This window comes from Petaurus breviceps, unplaced genomic scaffold (genome assembly GCF_028583685.1).
Source record: "Petaurus breviceps papuanus isolate PSGF00001 unplaced genomic scaffold, PetGlider_PUasm1.0 175, whole genome shotgun sequence".
NCBI lineage: Eukaryota > Metazoa > Chordata > Mammalia > Diprotodontia > Petauridae > Petaurus > Petaurus breviceps.
In genome coordinates, this window is record NW_027185764.1 from 25259315 (window position 1) to 25280379 (window position 21065).

Here is a 21065-nt window from a genome sequence, read left to right on the forward strand (position 1 = left end):
CTTAAAGTCAGTTCCCCTGACTTTGAGACTCAGCTCAAACCTTACCTTCTATGGAAAGATCTTCCTCATTTCTCTAGCTACTTGTGCCCTATAAAATGACCTTTTATTTACTCTTTATGTAATCTTGTATGTACCTATATGTTTTCATGTTGTTTCCCCCATTAGAATGTAAGCTCTGTGAGGACTGTGACTGTATTTGGCATTCTTCATGTCCTAAGAGTTTAAGATAATGTCTAGCACATAGGAAGAATTAAATAAATGGTTACTGACTGAGTGACATAATAAAGTCAGATTACTGGAGTCAGGATATTCTTTTTATTATTTTTACTAGCTTGGCTGTCTGCCCTTATGGGCATCATCTGGTAAAGATATAGCTCTGTTTTCTCTCTGTAAATTATTTTATTTGCATACATATTGTTTAGATAGATCTCCTATGGCAGACTTATGGAAAGGTATATACAATAGTCACAAAGGACTTACACTGATGGATCCCTGTGATTGTTTGAGTTAAGTACACATTGTATTTCCTACTCCCACCTCTGGAGAATATAAGCTCACGTGAGGGAGATGTGAAGGAGGGGACTGTTTTTTGCTTTTTTTTTTTTTGTAGCCCTAGTGTCTGGCATAGTGGCTTGCACACAAGTACTTAATAAATGCTCACTGAATTGAATTGTTTGGTGAACTTAAGACATTTGGAGCAATGTTTACATAAAGTTCATTATGGGCAATTAGAGGCTGTGGAGTAAGTAAATTAAGAGAGTCTTAAATCATCTAAGTGGAACTCCATTCTTGATCAGCTTGAAGAATGGTCCTTATTGGCATATATGGGGCTCATTAAGGTAATAAAAGTGATGTGATTTTGCTTTTAAAATACTCTATGTTGACTCTATCTATTGGTACTGACGTGATCTGAGTATACTGTAATGGGAATGGGAATTTGAAAACCTTCTCTGTACCTTAATAGGCCGAATGTAATCACATGGAGCCTGTGGTGGGAGGAGCTTGCTGAAGGGTGAAGCAGAGCCCACAGGAAGCTGGGAGTCAGAGCAGTTAGCAGGGTGGGAGAGAGAGGATGTAGCCAAGGAGACAGCTAGGTTTGTGAGTGTTTGTTTGTGGGAAGGCTAAAGGAAGGTGCGGCTCCCTCCTATGTTATGGTTTATTTACTTCTTTGTTGCTATAATGGATTCTGTTTCCTGGTGTTGGGATTTGGCTTTCTTGTGTCTGAACAAATGTTTTGCTCCTGTCTTCTATATGGACAGTCTGTTTTATTTTGCAATTGAGAACTACACTGGCATATTCATAGTCACTGTCAATGCTGTAAATATTGCGTTGGTGCTACATACACTTATTTATTTATATACTTTATCCACTTATGGATCTGTGGCCCCATTGCTATGAGTACTATTTTTCTGTGTAGAATGAGACTGATACACACCTTGACATCCTGTTTGATTCTTTTCCACATCCTTTCATAAATCCTTTAATATAAGCTATCAAAACTACTGGATACTACTTTCTCTGGTTATTTTAATATTTTGTACAGATCAATGCAACCCAAACTCTCTTGCTATCATATCTTCTCTTGTATATGACAAACCTACTTCCTTTTCCATTCAAGCCTGTCTTTTATACCACTCGATGTGTAAAAATCATCTTTGTTAATATACTGTAACCTATATTCATCTATGTTATCTATGCTGCAGATGTTTCTCCATGATGAATACAGTGGTTCTGTCTGCTCCTTGTCCCCTCACTCCAGGAGGCTCAATAAGCTACATTCTACTCAGAGGTTATTTTTATCAACATATCTTTGCTCAGCTGCTTCCTTAAGTACCCCCAGTACCTTCTTCCTATGAACCCAAATCTGCCAGTGTGGTCTCCAACCCTATATATCTCAGGAAATCATTTCACTTTGGATCCTGGTGGTAATATCTTACTGTGTTGATATTTTTCCTGATGCTACAGCCATTGAAATATGCATCCCCACTGGTTATAGTTTCATCTCCAGTTAACATTTTGAATGTGGTTGTTTTCCCAGCTCCATTGAAACCAAGTAGCCCGAAGCATTCTCCTTTCATGACTGTAAAGGAAATCTTGTCCACAGCCAGGATGGGTATCCACCGATAATATACCTGAGAAAACCCAGAGAATATAATACTGAAGAAATAATGCCTATAAATCAAGAACAGCAACTACAGACCAGTGCGTAACAAACACTTCTACTTTCAAAGGTGGATACAAAAAAGGTTTTCCTTTTTTTGTACAGGCTATTTCTCTAACTTAAAGGAAGAACAGATGCAGATCTCAAAGATCTGCTACACCGACATGTATCTTTTATGCCCCTGATTAATAGAGCCCAGGACAACTCTTGACCACTGACTAGTTTTACCTTCTTGAGGTCTCTAAGAATTAGTGGACACTGCATGACTGAAATTGCTTCTCTAGGATAGTCTCGAATTTTCTTCTTTTCATTTGACACATCAGTATCCTCTGGGGGCTGTGTTGTTGCATTCATTGCTTGTAACTATATTCAAAGATAAAGAATAAAGATATGGACATCTTTCAGGCATCTTGGCCAAAGTTAGCTGGTGGGAGACAGTTGGAAGGGAGACATACATGAAAATGCTAACACAGATATATCAACATACATACTGATAATCCTTTAAACACCCTAATTTCCCAGTTCCTCAATCTACTAATTTCCCATAACCTATTTCTTCACACCATTGACCTCTAGCACATTCTCCTTCCTTCCTTCTAATGAATTCAGTGCCTTGAGACTTATTGATACTCCCCTTAAACTTGCTAACTTCACAGTTCCTCATTACTTATTCTTCCATCCCACCTTAGCCACATATAGAAACGTTCATACCCTTAACCATACTATCAATCATAAATCTAATAACTCTGAAGTTTCTTTCTTTGATCATAATCTTTTATCCTTCTATGTTTCCTGGTTTATTCTTACTTTGGTTCTCTTAAGTTCTTTCTCAGGCCATCACCTTTCCCCCTCCTCTCCCCCCCCCCATCCTGACTGCTAAGTGATCGAGTTCAATCATTTATTATCTTTTACACTCCACTATCCTGCCCCTTTGTTCTATCACTGATCATGCCTTGCCAAATCCCAGTCTTTGCTACAATTCAACTAAATGTAACTGGAGAAAATCATGAAACCTTTTTGACTGGAAACACTACAAATTTATGCTACATAATCTCAACTGGGCCCTCATTGTAGTGATACAATCCTTTTTTTGCTTCCTAATCAAGTCACTATCCTATCACCAGGAAGACTGTTCTAAACCTTTTTATACATCCTTAAGTCTCCTATCATACATGTTCCTCCACCTTCTCAGAAGATTGCCTGTAACACTTCACTGAAAAAAATGAGGCCATTTGCTGAGAGCTCTCTTTCTGCTCATCTCACCACTTTGTAGTCTTCCACTACTATTTTTCCCCTTATCCCTATCTCACAGGAAGAGATAGTCCTCCTCCCCTAAGGTAATCCTTCTACATGCATCCTGGATATCAATTCATCCTGTCTTTCCTCAGCATACTTACCCTCTCCAATATCCCGGCTCCAATGAATAATTTTTACTCTGTATCTACTGCCTGCTTCTTATCTACCTCTAAATATACCACGTATTCTAAGAATACCACGTTTCTCCCATCTTAAAAAAAATCCTCATCTGATCAAACCAACCCTTTTAGGTATCATAATGTATCTTTTAATTCTTGGCTAAACTCCTTGAGAAATTCTTCTAAATCACAAACTCTTAATTCCTCTCCTCTCTTGTTCTGTCGTTTTTCAGTTGTATCTGACTCTTCCTGATTCTATGTGGGATTTTCTGGGCAGAGATATACTGGAGTGGTTTGTCATTTCCTTCTCCAGATCATTTTATAGATGAGGAAATTAAGGGTTAAGTGACTTGCCCAGAGTCACACAGCTATTCCATGTCTGAGGTTGGGTATGAACTCAAGTCTCCCTGACTCCAGGAACAGGTCTCTATCCAGTGTGCCACCTAGACCAGCTGTGGCACTCCCACCCCCATCCCTACCCACCACTGCCATTATGGGGGGTCCAGAGGGTGGCCGCTGCCCAGGGTGGGGTTGGTGGGGGAACCATGTGAGCTTCAGGGGTGTAGTAGACACCCCACCTTCGGGTTCCTGGGGCTTGGCCAAAAAGCCTGCCCCAGTCAGGGTGATCCACTGAAAGGGCCCGGCTCATCCTGAACCCTGGATCCCCACTGCACCAACCAGTTACACAGAAGGGTGATCCTGCAACTTGGTAGCCCTGGCGCTGATTCCCTCCCACCCCCCTACTCCCCACCAACCGGGATGGGTGTGGATAGGAGAGAGGAGGGGATTGGGGAGGGAGAGAAGGGAGAGATGGGTGGGACCCATGCCCCCAAGGATTCACTCTCCCCTACCCCTGTTCGCAGCTGCCTGGGTGTCATGGGAGAGGCCAGGGGAACTAAGGGGAAGGACCACAGAGGGGGAGCCCTGCCACCTAAAGCCTGATGGTTGCAGCCCTTAGATTCAGTTACCTACATTGTTCCAACAAGCCAGAAGCTGTTCACCTGCTGTGGACAAACGTACAGCCCAGTGCGAAATTTACACCCTGTCACCAGGATTTTCTGAGGTCAGGGAGAGCTCACTGGACGTCGCCAAATTGCCTCATCTCTCATTCTCTTTTGAATTTGAATTCTGGCTTCCAACTTCATTCATTTGAAACTGCTACTTTCAAAGCTACCAATTATCTTTTACTGACAAGCCTAATGGCCATTTCTCAATCCTCACCCTTCTTGATCTCTCCATCTCCTGTAACTGTTAATCACTCTCTTCTCCTGAGTACCTCTCTCTTTAGATTTTGGTGATAGTGCTTCCTCCTAGTTCACTTCCTGAGTGTCTGACCACACCTCAGATCCTTTTGCTGGATTTCCTTTTCTGGGTCACACCTATTAATCTTAGGTGTCACTCAAGGGTCTATCCTGAGTCCTCTCTCTTTTTCTTCTATAATAACCTAGACTTTCTTAGCTCATCACCTTCCATGGATTCAAGGATCATCTCCATGCTGATGATTCTCATTTCTGTTTATCCAGTACTCACCTCCCATCTTTCATCACCAACTCCTATCCCCAACATCTTCATCTAGATGTCCTGTAGGCATCTCAAAATTAATATGTCCAAAACAGAACTCTTTATGTCTCCCTAAGCATCATTCTCTCTTCCAGTTGCTTCATACCTGGACTAAAGAAATAGCCTGCTGGGTGTACTGCCTCAAGTCTTTGCCCACTCTAATTTTTCCTCCACCTAGCTGCCAATTGTGATCTCTCTTTAGAAAAGACCATATTTGCCTTACTCAATAAACGTCAATGGCTCTCTGTTACCTCTAGGATCAAATATAAAATCCTGTTTGACTTTTAAAGTCCTTCACAACTTTTCCAGTCTTCTTACACTTTGCTCTTCATCAAGCAGCCCTGGCTTTCTTGTTGTTCCTTACCCACAACACTCTTATCTCCTGGCCCCCTATCTTTTCACTAACTATCCTCTTCGTGCTTGAAATGCTAACCCTCCACCTTTCTTCCTTTTAGCCTCTCTGGCTTTCTCCAAGACTCAGCTCAAATTCCACCGTATGCTTCCTGTCTCATCTTTCCCACAAGCCCTCCAACATTTTTACATAATTGTTTGCATACGGTCTCCCCCTTTAGAATTGAATTTCTTGAAGGCAGGGATTATGTTTTTGCCTTTTTATGTATGCATTACAAATAATTAGCATAATATCTTGCACATAATAAAAGCTTAATAAATGCTTATTGTTGATGCTGATGATGAGAAAATCTGAAAAGCGTTTTCAGGAAGATTTCCCATCTATCACCTTAGATCTGAGGTTCGAAATAAACTGTTCTCCAGGTCTGGAAACTGAGCTCATGCTGCCTTGACCAAGGAATACCTACTCTGTTAGAAATGGAAACTTTATAGGAAATTACAGGCACACTAATAAATTTTTAAAAATGAAAATGACAAAATGATCTGGAGCTCTGAGAGTGCGGAGCTTAAATACGAGGAATTTGAAAAAATCTTCCTTACGAAGTTTGGCTCTAAAGCCCCGGTGAGCTCCATAATTTAGAATGAGTCTCAAAGGAAAGGTCTCTTTCCTGCCCAAGTAATGGGTGACTATAAGAAATAAACTTTATATTTAAATGAATGAGCATTGATTAAGTGCATGGTTTGATTTTACAGGCTCTACTGTTATATCATATGCCCCGTGGAAGTTCAGGTAATGTTGGGTAATAAAAGATAATAAGAAAGTACATGTGAGTGAGTGATCATGATGGTCCAAAGGGGTAAGAAAACAGACCAAGGTCAAGTCTTCTGTGATAGCTTCTATTTTTCTTCTTCCTGGGGGCCCACAGTCCTAGAGCATTACCTCTTTTAGCTCACTTCCATCTGTGTCAAACAAGACTCATGTTTGCTTTTCTAGAATGGCATTTTGATGAAAGATGTTCAGTCAGTCAAGGCTTTGAGTACAAAACTTGGCTTCTAAAAGAATGGCTATGGACAACAGAGTTACCCAGTTCTCTTTGGTTGTCATGTTTCTTACTGTGGCTTATCTTCCTTATTAGAAATGATAATCATTAAATATATTTTTGGCCAAAGTCTGAATTAATCAAACACACTGCTTTGCTTTAAAAATGCCCTTTCGGCTTTTGGTTTTTCTCCTAGCTTGGTGCCAGGTTCTGCTGCTTAAGTTGCATCCCTGAAACAAGATGGTGAAGGTCGGAGTCAATGGATTTGGCCGTATTGGGTGCCTGGTGACCAGGGCTGCATTCACCTCAGGTGGAGTAGACGTTGTGGCCATCAATGACCCCTTCATTGACCTCAACTACATGGTTTATATGTTTCAATATGATTCCACTCATGGCAAATTCAAGGGCATTGTCAAGGCTGAGAATGGGAAGCTGGTGATCAATGGAAAAGCCATTACCATCTTCCAGGAACGGGATCCCACCAATGTTAAATGGGGAGATGCTGGAGCTGAGTATGTTGTAGAGTCCACTGGAGTCTTTACCACCATGGAAAAGGCTGGGGCTCACTTGAAGGGTGGAGCCAAGAGGGTCATCATCTCTGCCCCTTCTGCTGATGCCCCAATGTTCGTGATGGGAGTGAACCATGAGAAATATGATAATTCCCTTAAGATTGTCAGTAATGCTTCCTGTACCACCAACTGCTTGGCCCCCTTGGCCAAGGTCATTCATGACAACTTTGGCATTGTGGAAGCACTCATGACTACAGTCCATGCCATTACTGCTACCCAGAAGACAGTAGATGGCCCCTCTGGTAAGCTGTGGCATGATGGGCATGGTGCTGCCCAAAACATCATCCCTGCTTCCACTGGTGCTGCTAAGGCTGTAGGCAAGGTTATTCCTGAGCTGAATGGGAAGCTCACAGGCATGGCCTTCCGTGTTCCTACTCCCAATGTATCTGTTGTGGATCTGACCTGCCGCCTGGAGAAACCTGCCAAATATGATGATATCAAGAAAGTGGTGAAGCAAGCATCAGAGGGACCCTTGAAGGGCATCTTGGGCTACACAGAGGACCAGGTTGTATCCTGTGACTTCAACAGCAATACTCACTCTTCTACCTTTGACGCTGGCGCTGGTATTGCCCTCAATGACCATTTTGTCAAGCTCATTTCCTGGTATGACAATGAGTATGGTTATAGCAACCGTGTAGTAGACCTCATGGTCTACATGGCCTCCAAGGAGTAAAGTGGAAAGCCATGGATCTTCATCCCCAGCCAAAAAGAGGAAATCCACCACTGGGGAGCCCACATTCCTAACCTGTGTTCCTATACTAGGGATCCCATGTCCCATTCACATCCTTGTTCCAAAGCACCCCTGTAGTAGGGGGAAGAAGCCTAGAGTCCTGTATTGTGTACCATCAATAAAGTCAACATATTCAGTGCAAAAAAAAAAATGCCTTTTCCTGTGTCGGCAGCTCCAGAGACCAGATAAAGCTGAAAGTGGGATTTCCCTTTATTTTGGGACGTACTCCATATGGAAGGAAAACAGACATCCTGAGATCATAAATTCCAAACAGACCCTGCTTTGTCTTTGCTCTCTGAATAAACTCAGAGAATACCTCTTCCTATGTCAACAAAGCCAGCTGAGGCTTACTTTATGGCCATTAAGGATGAGATCCTTAACTTGAGGCATTAACTTGAGTAATGGGACTTTTTCTTATCTTAATATTTTTTGGTCATATATGATATTATGGAATGTTAATGGTAAGGAAAACAGATATCCTGAGTCATAATTTCAACTGACACTTTGCCAACTCTCTTATTTTATTGTATTTACCATCTATTCAATTAAGAAAATTCCTTTCTCATGCAATGATTAAAAATTTATGGAGATCATAAATTGGTGTGACACAGCCACCCTGAATTGGGATGGTTCTAAAATATATTTAAGTTTTCTGATTCCTTTGTTCAGTCAGTCAGACTTTGCCTCTGGCTCTTTGTACAAGTTCCCTAGTTTTAAGGGAATAAAATGAAATAACTGTTGTCTCCTTTAACCAAACTTGCAGGTTGACATTGGCTACCTGAGCAGCTAGTATTTTCAAGTTTCCAGGCTATACTGTTGCTTCTTTTTCGGGTTTTCTATTTCCCCCTTAGAAGCCTACTTTTCCTTTTGGTTTACTGCTTACTGAAACCCCTAAAAAAATCTATTCCTCCTGAGTAGTATCAGTGCCATTTATCATTTACTTATAAGATTAAATAATTAGTTATCATTAAAGTACAAGCCTGAATAGTACCCAGACACAGTGACAGACACTGTGGACCACCTTAGTTAAGTTCGAGGAAACTCATTTCATTACCAGAAAATTCACACCCAGGAAATGAAATCTGTTAGTCATAGAAACAAAGGCACAAAGAGGTTTTGATCTGTATTAAAGGAGGGAGTACCCATAATGATGATATCATGGTTCATGGAAATAAGAAGCTAAGCAGTAAAAGTTTAAAGTCCTTCCTCTCATATTCTTCCTCTCTCCCACCCTCCTCACCTTCCCTTACCCCACAGAAAAAAGCAGTACGAGATGTTGTATTACTCTGAGACCAAAATTCAGACAGTTATAGAGTTACATAAGACAAAAGTCATTTAACAAAGCCATGAACTAGAATAAAGCCAAAGAAACTAGTCTAGAGGTAAAGGACAGAAAATTATCAGCTTAATTTATATATATGTTTTATTTCAAACTATGAACATGTTGTTAGTATTATGTCTATTTAAATGCATAAAAATATTGGATGTAAATGAATAAAAGGTTTTTTGTATGTGTCAAAAGCAGCATGGTCCGGCTAAAAGGTCAATGGATTTGAAGTCAGAGGATCTAGGTTCAAATCCCACTTTGACCATTTACTTTGCCTCTGTTCCTTCATCTGAAAAATGAGGGGTTTGTACTGAGTGGTCTTCAAGGTCTCTGCCCAGCTCTAAATAAATAATCTAATGATATTATAAAGTGTCATACTTATATTTTGATTACTAAGAGAAATCCCTGACTGCTGGGATATGTATAAGTTTCTCCTTCCACTTGATGGCAGCTAACATGTACTATACAGGGGCCAGTACAATGGGAGGAAAAATTCCATGTTCTATGAAAAGTCTTATGTTTATGAATGTAATGAAATTTTATGTTCATAAATAACATGCTTAATCACTTACCTTACGCCAGTTTGTGTAACATCGAAAGAATATACAGCGACTCAATTTGTTTCTGAATTTCCAGGCTTGGCTCTCAATAAGAAAAAGTAGGAGAAGGAAAAAGAAGCCTGAGAGAGCCATTGAAGCAACATATTTTCCAATCCCATGACCCATCCACGAATAAATATTCTCCTCATATGTAATACCTGAGGATAACAGAAAGAGATGTACTCATGGGGTGATCTGATTTCTTTCTTCCTTATCTACTATATTTGGAAAGGTTCTCTTTATTTTATTATTCCTTTATTTATTTATTATCCCTCTAATTTTTTAAAGTTGTGATGATCATTCTATATAATCTATATAAATGAGGAAGACTGGACAGCATTTATCATGATAATATAACAAAGGAAAAAATGTCAGGAGTGTATTTAATAAAATGATAGTATGGTGTAGTGATAAATGTGCTGGACTTGAAGACTGGATAGGTCTTTTTATTCTTTTTTTTTTTTTGCCTTTTGGAGGGCAATTGTAACTTGCCCAAGGTTACACGGCTAGTTTTTTTGTGTGTGGGTGTTAATTGTCTAAGGCTAGAACCGAACTAGGGTCCTCCTGACTCTGGGGCCTGCGCTTTACTCACTGTGCCACCTAGCTGTTCCCCTACCCCCCTTTTTTTTATAACCTAAAAAAAAATTTTTTTTAAATTATTTTTTTTAGGTCTTTTTATTCTACCTCAGATATATGTCACAAGTAATTAACCCCTCAGGACAGGGGTAATTATGACAATATTTACACTAACTATCTCATGGGGCTGATAAGAGGAAAATGCTTTACAAATCTTATTTTTCCTATGGTATTACATAGTTGTAAGACATAAATGGTAAACAATTAACTTAAATGTAATCTAATTTTAGGTTTTTTTTCTTCTTGTTTGGTTACTAAATGAGCTATCAATGTCAATAATTTTTTTCTGCTGCTATGTAGTTTTAATCCTTATATATCTTTCTCACCTATCTGCACATAGATACAGGTACACATTAAAAAAAGTCCTGGATCTTACCTTAATATCTGGGGCTCCTGCCTGAGTCATGGATATACCCTGTTTCTTCAGAGATCTGGTTATTTCCTCCCTAGGGTCTGTGATGCTTGCCTCAACTTCCCTTGGCTGTGTACCATGCCCCAGATGTCAAGTTGGTCCTTATACCTTCCATTATGAGAGTTAAAAAGTGCCAGATAAAAGCTGTTGTCTCACTGACTATCTCTTTTGTGGAAACCTCTAAGCCCCATAAAACATTTATAAAAGGATTGAGATAATTTCTAAAGTCAGAGATAATGAAACTTAATCACACTAATTATAAATGATTAGGAACAAATTCTTTCTGAACCTTTCAGGTGAAAGGATATTGACCCACTCTCTTGTGATAAGAAAAATAACAGGTACTATTTATACAATTTCTTAACCCTCTGTTCAAGGATCAGGTAAGGAAAAAAAAATGCTAGAGGAGACCTAGCTTATAAGAAGAGTGGGAAGCCTTATAAAGGAAAAAGAGCCTTTGGGGCTATTACAAGACAGAGAACAGTGCAGTCAAAATAGAGAAGGCCACTAAGTGTTCATAAAGACCCCTGCATGCCACATATTGACTTAATTTTTATTTTTATTTTTTGTTTTTTGGAGGGCAATTGGGGTTAAGTAACTTGCCCAAGGTCACACGGCTAGGTTTTGTTTGTGTGTGTGTGTGTGTGTGTGTGTGTGTGTGTGTGTATGTGCTAAGTGTCTGAGGCCGCATCCGAACTCAGGTCCTCCTGACTCTAGGGCCGGCGCTTTACTCACTGCACCACCTACCTGCCCTTTAACTTAGTTTTAAAATGTAATGTTATGTATGTTTTAATGTATTTTTATTTATTTTGTTAAATGTTTCCCAATTATATTTTAATCTGGCTTGAATAATACTTAGTAGTGTTGCTGCCAGCTGCTAATACAGACATCTCTGTATTAGCATATAATTTAAAACTTTTTAGATATATATGTATCCACATATATACATACATTTGCTGGTTAACTGAAGTAGGGGAATGGAATGTCACTGTATGGGGCAAAGAGTGAAGATAAATTTCTCAACAATTTTTATCACTTTCTGGGTGGTCTAGGCCAGGGGTAGGGAACCTGCAGCCTCAAGGCCACATGTGGCCCTTTAGGTCCTCAACTGCAGTGGCCTTGAGGCTGCATGCTCCCCACACCTGGAGAGTAGACCTTTTCTTCCCTCAAAATCCAAAGCAGGTGGCATTTTTACATAATCACATGCTTTTGACAGTCATCTGTCACTGAGCAGGTAGCATAAAAAACAACAGAAGCCAAATGTTCTCTGGGGTCATAACACTGTTGCTTAGAGCTCCTTGCTAACCTAATGATACTCTTCTCGATGGCACTGAATCCCCAGTTCCTTTTAACTTCTGGTTTTTGGCTTCTGTCTCAGTCCTCTTCAAGCCAGGGTTCCTGACCTGGGTGCCTGGGTCCATGTTTTTTGTGTTCCGTATGTGTCCAGCCTGTAGTGATAATTCCCCTAATCCCTTTCCCCTTGCCTCAGTCATGCTGACTCTAGCGTCCAACCAAGATGCCTTTCTTGTTATTTCTTGTATGAGTTTTATAGTTCTAGTCTCGTCTAGACCTCATACCTAGAATGCATTCCCTCTTCACTTCTGCCTCTTAAAATCTCTTTTTTCTTTCCAAACTCAGTTCACACGCTCCATTTTACATGAAGCCTTTCTTAACTTCCTGGTTCCTAGTGCCATTTCCCCTCCAAATTAACCTATATTTTATATATGTATTTAATATGTAGTTACATGTATGTATACATGTATTTCCTTTATTAGAATATAAGCTACTTGAGGGTAAGGAGAATTTAAATTCTGTCCTTGTATCCCCAGCACCTATCGCAGTACCTGGAAAGCTGTAGATGCTTAATAAATACATACTTGATTCATTACTTGCCTGTGAACTGGAATCCTGCTGCCTGCTTGCTTCCCTCCTTTTTTTGCTAATTAACTGGTCAGTGATGTGGACTTGTGGTATTCATGTACTTGTTCCTACACGAACTGACCACTTAATGTTCATACCTTCAATGTGTATCATAGACTCACAGAATCATAGCTTTAGAGATGAAACAGATCTTAAAGATCATTGAGCCCAAACTCCTCATTTTATAGATGAAGAACCCAAGAGGTTAAATGACTTGTTAAAATAGACTTGCTATGAAATTTCTGAGGAAGAATTTGAAATTGGGTCTACTGTCATTCTATCTAATATACCATGTTGCCTCTAGGTATAACTAATGTTCCCTAGGTATAAACAGATTACTGAAAAGACTATTCTGGCTTGCCTCTCTTATTGTCACTCATGATCTGATACAATAATAACTTTCAATTATTTATAGATAAATAAAAGATTTACAAGGAAATATTTTAGACTATGGACAGTTGAGCTTGCATGTAGTTCATTAAATAACATTGTCCATAATCCCCTTCCACCCCCCTCACCCCACCCTCTGTCCCCCTTTCCATGAAATAGCTACTTGAATGTGTAGGCAGGTACTCCATAGAGCTGGGCTAATTTAACCTACATACTAGCTTTACTGAAAAACAATTAGAGGCCACTATGTGGAAGTTTTAGTGAAGAAGACAAGATTTTCACCTGGGTTTTTGTTTGAGATGAAGACTTTCTTGCCTTTTTCTCCAATATGACAGACATTTTAAGACTAGTCTAGTTTATTTCGGGCTGCCTTAAAATCTTTTGTTTTAGGGTTCCCATCAGTTACTATCATCCATGTCCGAACTATCAAGGCTACACCACTAACAGGAACTAGACCCTGGGGAACCCACAAAGCCAGACCTCTTGGAATAATTCACTGGTCAGAAAGAACAGGAATTAAACCTAAGCTAATGTTGGCTGGCTTAATAGCTCATTAATTTCTTGTTCTTTTTTTATTTTTTTTTTTGGAAGGCAATTGGGGTTGTGACTTGCCCAAAGTCACATGGCTAGTTTTTGTGTTAAGTGTCTGAGACCGGATTTGAACTCAGGACCTCCTGACCTAGCCACCCAATCTTGTTCTTTTTCTATTCTAAAATATTCAGCTTATGAGTCACAGTCTTAAGATTTTTAATGGATTAAAGAGGCTAAGGTATCTGTAAACTACTTTTCCCCACGGACACAGAGTTTGACTACTTGCTTTCTGTCAGAAGTTTAGATATTGAGCCCTATTACCCTACTCCTGTTTAGCAGTGTCCTCTTGGTCAGAAAGAATCAATGTCATTAACTTTCTGGAAAGCAAACTACTACCAACACCTCTAAAGCATCTGCCCTTTATGTCTTCCTTGAGGTCTTAAATTGCTTCACAGAGTGTCCCCAAGCTGGGGAAATAATTTCTGTACTGACAGTGGTCTTAATGACACACCATCTCTTCTCCTTCAGTTATTAAATATGGAAGCTAGAGAGAAGAAACTTACTTGAGCTTGGATACTCACCTTTCTTTTCACAATCTGTATAAGCAACCGAGGTACAGTATTTCTGGGCTTTGTAATTTTCATAAAATCCACTGATAGACTGCCCCAAGTTGTGATTGGGAAATATCAGAAATAGATTATCCAAGGCTTTAATGGAGGAATTCGCCATTATTACCACTACGATGGAAAAGTTATAGATTACTTTCTATTGCAAGAAATATGACACCCCCCCTAAGACACACAAATTAGGCTCATGGAATTTCTAAGCTACATGTGATACTTGAAAAATACCACTTACCAGTAAATTTCTTTTCCTGATAGCTGGTTCTATAGTTATATATCAATCATGATAGAGTTCTGAAATAGCCTTTGGGTACAAGTGAATATTTTTAGGTTATGACTGCTCTTTCTGTGATGAGGAAGACAACCTGAACCAATTATCTAGTTTCCATTTTGACTCAGGGGTCAGGTAAGGAAGTGAAATTGCTAGAGGGGATATAGCCTAAGACAAGGGTTGTCAGCCTCTTAAGGGATGAGTCATTTTTGTTTATTCTTAAGACTACTAACTTCAGGGGGCAGAGTCAAGATGGTGGAGTAGAAGTAGGACTTCCATAGGGCTCTGGCTTCCACCTTCCCCAATCCATCTAAAACGGGACTCTGAACAAACTTTGGAGCTGCAGAACCGACAAAATGACACAGAGAAGCTAACCTCCCACTGAGGACAGCCTGGCAGGTCAGCAGCAAGTGGCCAGCACAGTGCTCTGGGAGCTGAGCTCAGCCATTCATGAGCTGAGGTTTTAGCTCCAGGGAGGCCCAACCAGCCACCGTCTGGAGGGACTCCAGATCACCAGCAGCTGTGGCCATTTCCAGATTCATCAACACATAGATGCGAACGACAAAGTGAGAGGTCAGTGCAGTGTGGACTTTGGGACCAGTAGTTGAAAGTGTGTCAGCTTTTGCCCCCAGGGTGAGAAACCCCTGAAACGCTGTGCAGGCTCACGTTGCAGCTTCAGCTACTGGCCTGCAGAGTGTAGGCGACCAGTCTGAGGGGTAATCGCTGTTGCTTTAATCTTCTTGGTTCTGGATTGCAGTCTAGGGTGGAGGTCCTGGGGTGTGTGACCAGCTTGCCAGAGCATGTGGAGGCCTCAGAGAGGGCACCCAACTAATACCTCTGGAGAGGACCTGAGAGAACCCCAGAATTTAGGACGAAAACTCCCCTGACTGGTGGCAGAGTCCTACTGTAGCAAAAAGCCCAGGGGTCAAGTGACTGAAGGGTGACATGACCAGACAAAGGAAGCAAAACAAACATAAGACTCCAACATTAGACTCCTGTTTTGGGGACAAAAAGGAGTAAAGCATGAAACAGGAGGAAGACAGTGAAGACAGTACTCCTGCACCAAAAGCTTCAAAGGAAAATATGAGCTGGTTACAGGCCACAGAGGACCTTAAGAAGCAGATAAGAGAAGTGGAGGAAAAATTGGGAAGAGAAATGAGAACGATGCAAGAAAATTACAAAATGAGAGTCAACAGCCTGACTGAGGAAAATCATACCTTAAAAAACAGACTGACTCAATTGGCAAAAGAGGCTCAAAAAGGCAATGAGGAGAGGAATGCCTTGAAAAGCTGAATTTGCCAGATGGAAAAAGTATCTCAAAAGCTCAATGAAGAGCATCATTCCCTCAGATTTATATTGGAGCAAAGGGAAGCTAGTGACTTTAAGAGAAATCAAGATGATGTTAAACAGATCCAAACAAATGAAAGAATAGAAGGCAATATGAAATATCTCATGGGAAAAACCACTGACCTGGAAAATAGATCCAGGAGAGAGAATTTAAAAATTATTAGACTACCTGAAAGCCATGATCAGGGAAAGAACCTAGAAATCATCCTCCAAGAAATTCTCAAGGAAAATTGCCCTGATGTTTTAGAACCAGAAGGCAAAATAGAGGAAAGAATCCACCAATCACCTCCTAAAAAAGATCCCCAAAAGAAAAGTCCTAGGAATATTTAGCCAGGTTCCGGAATTCCCAGATCAAGGAGAGAATATAACGAGCAGCCAGGAAGAAGTGGAAACACAATCGGGATAACCCAGGATCTGGCAGCTTCTACACTGAAGGATTGAAGGGCCTTAAATAGGATATTACAGAAGGCAGAGGAGCAGGGATTAAAACCGAGAATCACCTACCCATCAAAACTAAGTATCATCTTTCAGGGGAAAACATGGTCATTCAGTGGAATAGAGGACTTTCAAGCATTATTAATGAAAAAAACCAGAGTTGAATAGAAAATTTGACATCTAGATATAAGAAGCAAGAGAAGCTTGAGAAGGTAAACAGGGAAAAGAAATCATAAGGAACTTATCAAAGTTGAACTATTAGCATTCCTACATGGAAAAACAATTATTGTAACTGATTAAACTTTTTGCAGTATGAAAATAGTTGAAGGGAATATAAATATATATACATATATATGTCTATATCAGAGGATATATGGGCATATGAATACATATGTGAATGTGTATGTATGTGTACAGATATACATAGATAGATGGCACAGGACCAATTTAATAGGAAGGGATGATACTTAAAAGGTAAAATTAAGAGGTGAGAGAGGAATATAATGAGAGGAGATGGAGAGAGACAGAATGGGGTAAACTATCTCATAAAGAAGAGGCAAGGGAAAAGGGTTACAATGGAGGGGAAGAATAGGAAGGCAAAAGGGAATGGGTCAACCTTATTCTCATTGAATTTGGCTCAGGGAGGGAATGAAATACACACTATATAGGGTATGTCACCCTACAGGAGAGTAGAGGGGAAGGGGTTGGGAGGGGGGATGATGGAAGTGAGGGCAGGCTGGAGGGGAGGGAAGTTGGAAGCACTCACATTTGAAAAGGGACGGGATCAAAGTAGAGAATAGAACAAGTGGGTGGTAGGATAGGAGGGAGGGAAATATAGTCAGTCTTTTACAATATATCTACTATGTTAATGTTTTATATTAGCTACACATGTACAATCTATACTGAACTGCTTATCTTCCCAATAAGGGTGGGTGACAAGGGAGGAAGGGAATGAATCTGGAATTCAAAGTTTTAAAATCAAATGTTTAAAATTATATATATATATATATATATGTATGTGTATGTGTATATATATACGTATATATGTGTATGTGTATGTGTGTGTGTATATATATATACATATATATACACTATTATTAATACTATCTTACATGTAATTGGGAAAGAAGATATACAGGCACTAGGCATAGGCATAGAGATTCACCATGCCCTACTGGAAAAGTCTAAGGGGGTGTGGGAGAAGATATGGGAGAGAGCAGATTGAAGGAGGGGATATCTTGTGGGACTGCTATTCTGGGGTGGTGGGTAGGGGAAAAATGGGGAGAGAATCTTCAACTCAAAGTCTGGTGGAAATTAATGATGTAAATCAGAAGTTAATAAAACATTTGAAAAATGAAAAAAAAGACTACTAACTTCAATGATTTTACATTTTATACCAATTTCGTCTTTACTGGATCATTTTCTTTTATTTTTGGTTTATAAATTAATAAATACTAATACAACACAATATATGATTGTGATGAATACTACCATGCTACAAGAAATGAAGAGCTCACTGATTATAGAAAAACATGTAAAGGTTTGCAAAAAATAATGAAGACGGGGCGGTCAGGTAGCACAGCGAGTAAGAGCACTGGCTCCAGTGTCGGGATGACCTGGGGATCGAATCCGGGCTCCAACACTTAGCACCCACCCAGAAACACCTGGCCATGTAACCTTGAGCAAGTTATTTACCCCCATTTGCTTAGGGGTGGCCAGGTGGCTCAGTGAGTAAGAGCACTGGCTCCAGTGTTGTGATGACCTGGGGATCGAATCTGGGCTCAGATACTTAGCACCACACCCAGAAATAACTGGCCATGTAAACTTGAGGAAGTTACTTAACCCCAATTGTTTAAAAAAAAATAATGAAGACCTAAATGAGCAGAACCAAGAAAGCATTGAATACAGTAATAGCAATATTGTTTTAAGAATGAATTTGATTAAGTTATTTTGTTTATTATAAATACCCAAATTAACTATCAAGGACATATGAAGAAAGACTATCTGCATCCAGAGAAAGAACTGATAAGTAGAAGTATGTATAGAATAATTTTACATATATATGTATATGTGTATATGTATATATTTATATATATACAAACAGGTATATACATGTATATATACACACAGATATATGTTTGTACACACACATATACACACACACATACACACCTATTTGTGTCTAATGGTAGCCATCTCTAGGGTGGGGTGTGGAGGAGGAAAGAAAAAAATTTACATGATAATTTTGTTGCATATTTGAAAGTAATAGTAAGTTGTGCATAGTAGATTAGTAGTTTCATGTACAATCATCTTTTTTACTGTACTATGTTGTGGAAATGTTTATTTTATTCCAAAAATTAAAAATAACATTAAAAAACACAACACAATACAACAGAAAGACAAAATAATTATTTATTGTCTTCAGAAGGCCCTTGTTATAATACACATGTGGCCCAGGTACTGGATGGAGGAGTGATGGCACATCCTACATGGTTTTATCAGATCATCTCGCATATTGGAATGCAGGGAGAACCTAGATCTGAGGGGATGAATTATGAAAAAGAGATAGCAGAGATCAGAAAAGAAAAGGATTATGGCAGCAACAAGTCCTGGAAGTAGGTGCTACAACTAGGACAACACCAAGTGAGCACCCCCAGTGCAGAATCTGTGCTTCGGGAAGTGCAGGGAAGGCACAACATGAACATGTCGGGTCTGAATTTTATGCTTCTAAACTTGCTATTCATTAATTGTTCATAGTATGTAATGTGAAGAACCAGGAGAGTGTGGTGTCCTGAAAATCTATAGAGACATGAGTATCAAGGAGGAAAGAGTGACCACAGTGCCAAAGGCTACAAAGAGGCCAAAGAGAATGAGGACAGAGAAAAGGCTGTTGGATTTGGCAACTAAGAGATCATTAGTAACTTTGAAGAGAGCAGTTTCAGTGGTATGATGAGGCTGGAAGCCAGATTATAAGAGGTTAAGAAAAGAGGGGAGAGGGGGTGGCTAGGTAGCACAGTATATAGAGCACCGGACCTGGAGTCAGCAGGACCTGAGTTCAAATCTGGCCTCAGATACAACACAAAACCAAACTTTCAGAGGTTCCCCTAACCTTTTGAGTGAAGGGACATTCGTTTTTGTTTTTTTTTTAAAGCAATTGGGGTTAAGTAACTTGCTCAAGGTTACTTATTTCTGGGTGTGGTGCTGAGTATCTGAGCCCGGATTTGATCCAGGTCATCCTGACACTGGAGCCGGTGCTCTTACTCGCTGAGCCACCTGGCCGCCCCTAAGCAATTGGGGTTAAGTAACTTGCTCAAGGTTACATGGCCAGGTGTTACTGGGTGGGTGCTAAGTGTCTGAGCTCGGGATTCGATCCCCAGGTCATCCCGACACTGGAGCTGGTGTTCTTACTCGCTGTGCTACCTGGCTGCCCTGTGAAGTGACATTGTTAATCATGTATTTTAAAGGTTTGAGTATTGATTGCTTTCATCTACTTCCTAACCCAAGGAACACTTCATTGTAGTCAAACCAATAGTGTCCTGCATATGACCTAATAACTCCTTTCTTTGCCCTTTTCATTTCCCCTGATTTAGAATGTCCTTAGTGATTTTTGCAAGAATATCAGAGCTTAAAGAGTGGGGGCTGTGCCTACTGGTTTTTTTTTTCATCTCCTTACATATGAGGTCTCTGAAAGTTATTCCAGGTTCAAGGCACATTTTAGGTCTGCATCTATTCAAATCCATAGTTCAACAGCTCCCACTGTTTTTTTTCTTACTAGAACAATAAAAGGACATATTGTTGTTGTTTTTTTTAAGGGGGAAGGCAGGGCAATTGGGGGTAAGTGACTTGCCCAAGGTCACATGGCTAGTTTTTGTGTTAAGTATCTGAGGCCACATTTGAACTCAGGTCCTCCTGACTCCAGGGCTGGTGCTCTATTCACTGTGTCACCTAGCTGCCCCTGACATATTGTTTTAAAGTAAAAGTCATTAATTTAAGTAAACAGATGTCCAAGAAGTTAACAAGGAACATCCCCCCTCCCCATCCCCATGACACACTATCCCAGAATTTCCCATACCACTAGTGGGAGAGGGCATACACACAGGAAACACACATATGTAATTCATACTCCTAGGACTGGATAGAGAGATGGAGTCCCCTCTGTCAATAATATTGTCACTTGTGTTTTCTATGCTCTGCTGTGAGCTCTGGCTGTATTCTACTCCATTTTTTCCTCTGTTGAACTGACAGTGGAGGATCCTAGACACAAGGGCTAGTCTAGACTAAGAGTCACATTGAGATAGCAGCAGCCATCTTAGGGTTAGGTGAAGTTTGTTTTGAATGCCTTTGTTTCTGCTTCTGTTTTAATTCCTTAGATTCACTATGCTATTTCAGTTGGGTTAAGTACATTTTTTCCTAATGCCCTTGATTGCTGTTCTAGGTCCGTGTAAATCATCCCAGAGTTTTATTTAGTAAGACTGTAGGGGAAGGAAAGAAGGGAGGAAGGAAAGAAAGAAGGAAGGAAGGAAAGAAGGAAAGAAAGAAGGAAGGAAGGAAAGAAGCATTTACTAACTGTCCACTATGTGTTAGGCACTGTGCTAAATACTTTGTATTTTCTCATTTGAACCTTACAACAACCTTGGGAGGAATGTGCTATTATTATCCCCATTATATAGTTGAGGAAACTGAGGCAAACAGAGGTTAAATGACTTGTACAGGGTCACACAGCCAGTAAATGTCTGAGACTAGATTTG

The 21065-nt window shown here is 40.0% G+C and overlaps 2 protein-coding genes across 2 annotated transcripts in view; one reads left to right on the forward strand and one right to left on the reverse strand.

Annotated features, from left to right (window-relative positions):
- Nucleotides 1–21065, reverse strand: part of LOC138158751 (phospholipid-transporting ATPase ABCA3-like) — a 177674-nt gene that overhangs the window by 20897 nt on the left and 135712 nt on the right. Inside the window, exons 23-27 of the mRNA XM_069084939.1 lie at nucleotides 14223–14378; nucleotides 9726–9910; nucleotides 6572–6611; nucleotides 2390–2490; nucleotides 1938–2132 (exon numbers count right to left, since the gene is read on the reverse strand). Coding sequence (XP_068941040.1) covers nucleotides 1938–2132; nucleotides 2390–2490; nucleotides 6572–6611; nucleotides 9726–9910; nucleotides 14223–14378 — 677 coding nt within the window. The remainder of the gene's footprint in view (nucleotides 1–1937; nucleotides 2133–2389; nucleotides 2491–6571; nucleotides 6612–9725; nucleotides 9911–14222; nucleotides 14379–21065) is intronic.
- LOC138158753 (glyceraldehyde-3-phosphate dehydrogenase-like) lies at nucleotides 6749–7977 on the forward strand. The gene has a single exon (XM_069084941.1). The coding sequence runs from the start codon at nucleotides 6768–6770 to the stop codon at nucleotides 7767–7769; it is 1002 nt and encodes a 333-aa protein (XP_068941042.1). The 5' UTR covers nucleotides 6749–6767; the 3' UTR covers nucleotides 7770–7977.

What these genes read in the sequence shown, in the direction of transcription:
- LOC138158753 (XM_069084941.1), top strand. Translation starts at nt 6,768, where the DNA reads ATGGTGAAGGTCGGAGTCAATGGATTTGGCCGTATTGGGTGCCTGGTG.